We start from the raw sequence: 8472 nt of genomic DNA, 5'->3' as shown, positions 1-8472 counted from the left end.
GATCTTCCCGGACCGGGGCACGAACCCGTGTCACCTGCATCGGCAGGCGGACTCTCAACCACTGCGCCACCAGGGAAGCCCGAACTAGCTATATTTTTATACAAAATACTTCAAGGCAAAAAAACCCCGACACTGTCACTAGGGGTAAAGAGAGTCACTATGAGGCCTCTGTATTATGAACATACTATTCTATACTATTATAGAACAGAACAGTGTATTACATATCTGTGTATTATATATAATGATGTCTAAGTTACATAAAAATGAGTTTTTCAATGAAATACTGTTACACTATTTCTACTTTTACTAATCTCCATCTGCACATTCCTTTTATGCACATGGCCAAATCATCGAAACTTCACCTCCATGCCACCAGGTCAAAATTAAGAATTCTCTTAATGTGTAAATTTTAAGTAACAAAGCAGTTTTCTAACTCATACTTTTTAAAAGGTGACCTCATTGCGAATAAGCAAGACTATACAGATATACAGATCACACATTTCCTTACTAGTTATGTGCTCCTGTTTCGAGGGCAATTTAAACATTTAAAAAAAAAAAGTGTGAAGACTGATGATTCTGGAGCAAGGCTGCCTGGGATTTTAACCCCAATTCCACCATTTAATAGTTGTGTAGCTTAAAACATTGCTTAATCTGAGTTAGTTTCCTTATCTCTAAAATGGGGGAAAGGGATTGAAAAATAGTGCCTACCTCGCTGGATTGCTTTATTAAATGAAATGATCCACATAAAGTATATAGAAAATGCTTGACACAAAGTAAGTGATCAAAAATATTGATTCTTTATGATTCATTGTTATTAACGGAACTGCAAAAACTTCATATCCTAAATGATGTTCCTTTAAAATGAAATTTAAATAACTGAAAAAGCATTTTAAAATGTAAAAACTGAACAATATCGACCAATGGATTAAACATAAAACCATAAATATTTATTGTAGTTGAGCAATTCATTTAACAGGCATTTAATCGAGAGCCTATATGCCACTCACCAAAAGGATACACAGAAAAAGATTAGCATCCTTGAAAAGCTATTTCTTATGGAGGAGAAAAATAAATCTAATAGAATGAGGTATCTGTATTTTATAAAATTGGAAATTATTCCGATTTATGGAAAACTCTTATAAATCACTTGCATGACCCATTTCCCACCCCCCGCCAAATAAAAATATAGCAAAATGAGTATAATCACTATAAACACTTTAAGTCCATTTAGGACACTATAGTGTCCCAAAGTTATTATCAAAGAATCATCAATAAAATGTAGATATGCAAGCAAATGTGTTAAAACCACATCCTTGATAAGAAAACAAATACTGTTAAAAACAGACTTTATCATGTATAAAAGAAATCATACAGTAAAGATAGCCCATTAATCCTACTTCTAGGAATCTACCCGGAAGATACTTCCAATGACACAAAAATACATACACATCAAAGTTACTCATTGCATCATTTGTCACTGCAAAATTACTCAGAAAGCTAAATGTCCATACACAGCAAAGTGGCTGGATAAACTATGCTACATCTACACAAAAAACGTGGTATACCTCTGTTAAAAAAAAAGGGGGAAGCTCTCTGTAAACAGGCATAGAGTGATTACCAGGGCATACTATTAAACACATTAAAGTGGAAGGGAGAAGTTACATATGTTATCCTTCATGTAAGAAAGAAAAAAAAAGAAAATATATGTGTATCTATTTGTGCAAAAGAAATACAAAAAGGTTAAACCAGAAAACAGACTGGTTACTAACAATGGGTAGATGAGGAAGTGACAGAAAGACAACAGAAATGAGAATGGGCAGCAGGAATGAGGGAGGAGTGTTTATCTTCTATCTTTTTACATAGCTGTGACTCTCAGAACCACATTAATGTTTCATATACCCTTCACACACACCCCAAATAAACCATTAAACCCAGCCACAATGTGGAGAGAATCCAATGGAGCACAAACACTAACAAATGAACCTAACTCTATTATAAATGAATAACAATCACAATGGAGTGGGAAAGAAAAAGAACTTTTGATTGATAAAGCTGAAGGAAAAAAAGAACTGAACACAAATAGTGCAATATACTTAATAAACGTGTCTCTCCGCGGGGTTAGGATGAGCACTCTAAAACTACTTCTGTGTGTCAACAGCTGACCTTTGAACAACATGGGTGTGAAATGTGCCTGTCCACTTATATGTGGTTTTTTTTTTTTTTTTTTTTACTAGATACGTACTACAGTACTATATGATGCACAGATACAGAACCATGGATACAGAGGGACAGCTGTAAAGTTATATGCCAACATTCAACTGTGAGGAGAGTCAGTGCCCCAACCTCAGAGCTGCTCAAGGGTCAACTGCACTAGATATTTTAAAAATAAGTAAATACATTGTATACAATAAGAGCCACGTTTCTCACTATTGAAGAAAGATGTCATAAATAAGGAAAAACTGAAACGAATCCTGTGGTGTTAGATTAGAATCAGAAGTATCAAGATACACTTCCATTTTTTAATGTACATAAGCAAACAAATATACATAGATATGTGCGTCAGTTAGTATACATAATTTCCTAGCCCTACCTACTAAAAGGGCCTAGAAGCAATGACACCAAAATGGCAATACACACACCTACATGAGAAGATGTTGGTTTTTAAACACCATTCTCCATTTAAAGGATCAAGGGCTCCTTGGAGAAGTGGTCACTGTTTCCAAGCCTGGAGCGGGAAAAATATAAGATACGCCTATAACATTTTATGGTGTCAGAAAGAAAGTGTTCAAAAAAGACGAAGACTTGTTGAAAGAATTCAGGAGCCAACTCAAAGGAGTTCCTAAAGGTCAAAGGTAGAACTATTTGAATAAACAAAATAATGATAATTGGATTTTGACCCACAGAATATCCAAGTCCATACAGATACAAATTAATAAACAGGGGGCAGGGGTGGCAGGAGGGTAATGACACAGATTTTCATTACAAAAGAGTCCAAGAAATAAATGTTGAAAGAAAGGGCAAAACAGAAAATCACTATGAGGCAAATACCACAGTAATAACTGTTGCAGACAAGATCCACAAATGAATGCAAAAATTAGCGGGCTTGACGAGAAAAAGAAATCCGTAAATTGCAAAGTATCTCCTCCAAGATATTTAATTAACTACAAAGAAAAAGACAGTAACTTTACAGTGGAGAAACCTGGCAGACATCCCCTTAACCAAGTGATCAAGGTTAAAGTGATGCAGGTCACGAAATTAAGGACCTCCTGAAATGACTCACTAGAACGCATCTCTGATCTGAACCTCTTGATATTATCTATTTCTGTGGCAGTCTTGCCAAAAATGCAAAACCTCATTCTAATCATGTGAGTGTACTGGACAAACCCAAATTGAGGAACATCATACAAAATACCTGACCAGTACTCTTCAGAAATACCAAAGTCATGAAAGATAAGGAAAAACTGAAGAACTGCCAGTGATTGGAGAAGACTAAGGAGCAATAACAAATAAATGCAAAGTGGGATCCTATATAGGATCTTGGAACAGAAAAGAACGCCTAGTAGAAAGTTGGTGAAATTCAAATAAGATCTATAGATTAGTTAATAGCATTGCACCAAAGTGAATTTCCTGGTTTTAATAATTGTGTTATGTTCATACAAGATGTTATAATTTTAGAAGAAGCTGGATGAGGGGATATATGGGAACTATTTTTTGCAATTTTTCTGTAGGTCTAAAATTAGTTCAAAATTAAAAGTTAAAAGAAATTCAGTCTGTTCTGTTTACAATTTAAAAGAGAACACTTAAGACCAACTTCATTTTATCATATTGAATATTGAATTTAATATGAAAAATAAAGCTATAAGGTTAAGTTACAATTTGAAACTTTGTTTTAAGACTGAAGCTACGAAGTGGGGCAACACTACTTCATTTGGTCTTCAGCAGAAAATCTAATACTTCTTTGTTCCTACTACCATCTTGTTCCATGAGGGAACAAGATGGTATTTGCAAGAAGAAACATAAACTACATAAACAACAACAGGCTCAAGATGAAGTTGAAGAACATGAGAAATTATTTAATGACAATACTCTTGAAATTATATGTCTGTAAAGAACACCAGAATAATCCCACAGTGAAGTTTGTTTCTGGGGGAAAATCTAACACAGAAAGGCTCACTTGACAAGCAGTTGGAGTTGGGGGCTCCTTTGTGTGTATGTGATTGTACTCTTGGTTGTTTTCTTTTTTGTGGGGGATTGGCTGAGAGAAAAAGTTTTTAACTAAAAATACATGCACAGTTGATCAAAATTTGCTAAAGAACAAATCTACATTTTTAGGCAATCTTTTAAAATCAGTCCTCTGTTCTGATCTGAATTATCCATTAACTTGTGGGGATTCAGGCTCACCCCCTTATTATTAAAATACATATTCATAAAACTTTTACAGTTGTGCTGTTCTAGTTACAGATAGGTTCTACTTTTCTAGGACATAATTTCACTTTGTTTAAGCAAGAATTCATTAAAGAAGCTATAAATAACCTTTAAATATTTAGCCATGAACAGAGGAGGGTGGACTGGCCTTGATGGCTTATTTTAGTACTAATGCAGAATGCTTTTTAAAAGCTACATTTTAGCATGCATCAAGCTAATGATTAACACTTGCAGTGTAATTTTCAATGTTAGAATAAATTTCTCTTTATTTTAAGGAGTTCTACCAAAAGTAAATATGTTTTTCAATCATTTACTACTAGGAAAGTAACCATAAAGAACGAAAATGTCTGGGAGATTAAAACATACAATTTCTTATTTTAAAATTTTATTTATTTATCTATTTACTTATTTATTTTTATCATCTAGACAACCTTTCCTTCTCTCCCAAAATATAATGCCAGTTAAAACTGCACACACTAGGGAAGAACTGCCTATGGAATTATAAGAATTCAAGGATCCATTGTGTGGTGCATGTAACATATATATGAATCAAAGACATTTCTATATTTGATTCTGAATCATAAAGTTCACAACATTTTAGAGACCAAGTTTCATAAAATTTTTACTTAAAAAAAATTTACAAAATACCATTATTCCAATCAAGGAAACTTTCCCTTGGGTACATGCAGCTTTCTGTCTTAGAGATTACAGAATGACAGTCAAAGAGGGAGAGATTTTTTAAATAGCCACCTAGCTGCAAAACCTACAAGAAGTAGATTTTTTTAAAGTGCCTTTAAAATGCTAAAGCAAGTAATATTATTGTTGAATCTACTTGAAATTTTAAAAGTTTCTTTAAAATGGTCCATATGGTATGCACAATATCACAGCTGGTACAAAACTGCCAGTATTTAGTTCAAAACACAAAAACAATGCATATGAACAATATTCTTTGAAAAATAATTCAAAATGCTGCCACTACTTCATAAGGCAAACTTAAACAAGAGTGCTGACAGTATTCAGAGAATTAACGAAACAAGCTGAATATTAAAGTATTTAAATATTTACTTTGATTTCTTTTTAACACCATTGATAACAGTAAGAGAACTTGCTGTCAAATTAACTCAGGATGGCTTATTTCAAATTACATGTAACATATTTTGCTATATTTATTCTAAACAATTCCAAAACTAGGTTTTAGGATGTAAACTCCCATTTGCTAGGCAGGCCCTAGTTTTTCTGCTGCAATCTGGCAGCTTTGAACTTTGAAACCCTCTTTGTAGTTCCTTCTGATACTTCTGACAGAACTTCTTTTCGTTCTGGAATGGTGGGTAGCACAGGATGAGCCATGGCTGGGTGTGGTGTTAAGGAAGGTGACAAAAATTCTTTTTCTATTACAGTTCCAGAAAAAGCCTGGAAGACAAAAGTGAGATTATGATAATAAAATGCAAATAAGGTGCCCACAAAATCTTTATCCTGTACTTGCCAATTAGACATTTCTTTTCATTAAAAGTAAATTCATAAGATTTTTTTGATAGACAGAACTATAACATCAAAATACAAATTGCTCATAGAAATCAAGTACCATTAAAATATATCTTAATTACACCACCAAATATAAGTAGATTTTTTAATAGTACACATGCAAGAAAACAAAAATGTAAAAAACATGTTCACATGGGATTTTTTAAAAATGGGTAAATAAAAGGTCCTCAACTTTCATACATTCCATTTATATCCAGGCCATGCTGTGAAAAATAATGTATTAAAATTAAGAATTCTATTAGGGTGTCAAACATCAGCTGATGAATGAGCTATCCTATGGTGGCCATGCTGCCTGTGAGCCAAGAGCTGAGTTTCAGCAGCAGTGACATCTCTTGGGTGGTGTTCATTCATGCAATTATTTGAGTATTTTATTGCCTCTTGCCTCATTTTTATTTGAGATCAGTGGAAACTGAAAATTGAAAGTGCTGGTGCTAGTGGAAATAAGTATCAGTCTCAAATTTTCATACAATTAACTCAATGAGAGAAATCAAGGCACCACAAAAAATGATTCTTTAATTTCAACCAGATGTTTGCTGGACTTAATTTTGGTCAACTGTATGTAATGTACATATGTAGTGTATACAAATTGATGGAAATAAAACCAAAGATATGTCTTGCTATGTCTTTTTATGTACAGAGCTATCAAAATCAAGAAGTTATGATTTTTCTTCCCCAAGATTTCTAGTATTTGAAACCCCCTCACTTTCATCTTCTAAAGACTCTTTACGTACAAATTAAAATTTGACATGTAAACCTTCATGTATATTTAGCTTGACTTTGTCTACCAAGTGTACAAAATGACAATGTATCACTTGAATAGTTTAAAAAGCCAACCTCCACCAACTTGCCCCACCAAAGAAACAAAAACCAAAAATGCCCTGACCCTCCCACAGTACTTTGAGACCTTGGGTGGAGTCCAACTCTTAAAAGAAATTCAAAGTTTACTTTTCTAAAAACTCTATTTTATCACAATGAGCACAGAGCCTTCTTATTATACTAAAAATGCTTTTGAAAAAGAGAATATTTTAACATTTAAAGATATCAAAAAAGATATCTTTCAAAGTACTTGCCATAATCCCACGAACTATTTATTTTGATGTTAAAAAATTTATAGCATCTAGGTGCTGTTAACAGTTCAATACAAAATGCAAAGCTATTAAATATGATGAAATGAAAATAAGTTCCAGACTTGAGCTCTAGCTATACCATAATATATTAAGTCCTTACAAAAACCTAATTTTCAGATACTTAAAAACAGCAAAAGTCTACCACCTGTTTTTCTAACAGTAGGGAAGACTATTAAGATACTCTCCAGGTCAACTGAAATCATTATATTGGGAGAAGGGAAGGAGAATATTCTAATCATACATACTGCTCCTAATTACCAATGACCCCTCCATCCCCAGTTACCATTTAGTACAATCAGTACCACTTAGGGACTATTTAGCAAAAGCAACAGAAGTTCTACATATGTTTATTCATTTATAAAGATATACCTTTTTATATGTATTTGACTTATACTCAAATGGGTATGTCAGTTTAATATGGTATGAGTTCCCCAGTCTTCCTAAATACTTCTTAAATTAAAAATCTAAAATACCCACCAAACATAAGAGTAAAAAAATATCAAGTCTGGGTATAATGGAAACCATAACATTTCCATTTTGGTATCTCCCAATACCCCTCCTTTCCCCACACACAAAACTATGTGCAACATGGTGGGTAAGAGTATATGTGTGTGCACTCATTTTTCTGAGGAGAGGATCTCCAGCTCTCACTAGATTGTAAAATGGTTCCACAATTCCAAAGAGTTAAAAATTTCACTGGCACGAGCCAAAACATAGAAGGACTATACATAATTATCTGTCATGTATATATTTTTTCTTTAACTCAACCAAAGCATTTAAAAGAGAAAAGTACAATCTGCTACTTGAACTAGCATAAAATGACTATAAGTCTGATCTAGTGGAATTTATTTAAAATAAGCTGCTAAATAATTTTCTAGACATGGGACTTCCCTGGCAGTACAGTGGTTATGACTCCATGCTTCCACTGCATGGGGCACGGGTTCGAACCCTGGTTGGGTAATTAAGATTCCACAGGCTGTGGGGTGCAACGAAAAAAAAAAAAAAAAAATTCTAGCCAAAAATGAAATACATATGCTAATTAAGATACTTTAAAATTCCTATTTCACAGAAATAGAACTTCAAGAGTGGTAATACTTTCATTTTGAACTACTTTATTATAAGACCTATATTGTGCTTGCTAGTGACTATTAATTTTTTATAAATTATTAATTATCAAAAAAGTACTGGGCTTCCCTGGTGGCACAGTGGTTGAGAGTCCGCCTGCCGATGCAGGGGACACGGGTTCGTGCCCCGGTCTGGGAAGATCCCACATGACGCAGAGCAGCTGGGCCCGTGAGCCATGGCCACTGAGCCTGCGCATCCGGAGCCTGTGCTCCGCAACGGGAGAGGCCCGCGTACCGAAGAAAAAAAAAAACAA

General features: G+C 34.1%; 1 protein-coding gene across 1 annotated transcript in view; it reads right to left on the bottom strand.

The window, feature by feature from the left end:
* Positions 1–5034: 5034 nt before the first annotated feature.
* Positions 5035–8472, bottom strand: part of URI1 (URI1 prefoldin like chaperone) — a 66860-nt gene continuing 63422 nt past the window's right edge. The window contains exon 11 of the mRNA XM_024734096.1: positions 5035–5835. Coding sequence (XP_024589864.1) covers positions 5653–5835 — 183 coding nt within the window. The 3' untranslated portion in view covers positions 5035–5652. The remainder of the gene's footprint in view (positions 5836–8472) is intronic.

The sequence above is a fragment of the Neophocaena asiaeorientalis genome, unplaced genomic scaffold, assembly GCF_003031525.2.
Source record: "Neophocaena asiaeorientalis asiaeorientalis breed wild unplaced genomic scaffold, Neophocaena_asiaeorientalis_V1.1 scaffold280, whole genome shotgun sequence".
NCBI lineage: Eukaryota > Metazoa > Chordata > Mammalia > Artiodactyla > Phocoenidae > Neophocaena > Neophocaena asiaeorientalis.
This window is presented reverse-complemented; position numbering and strand designations above follow the sequence as displayed.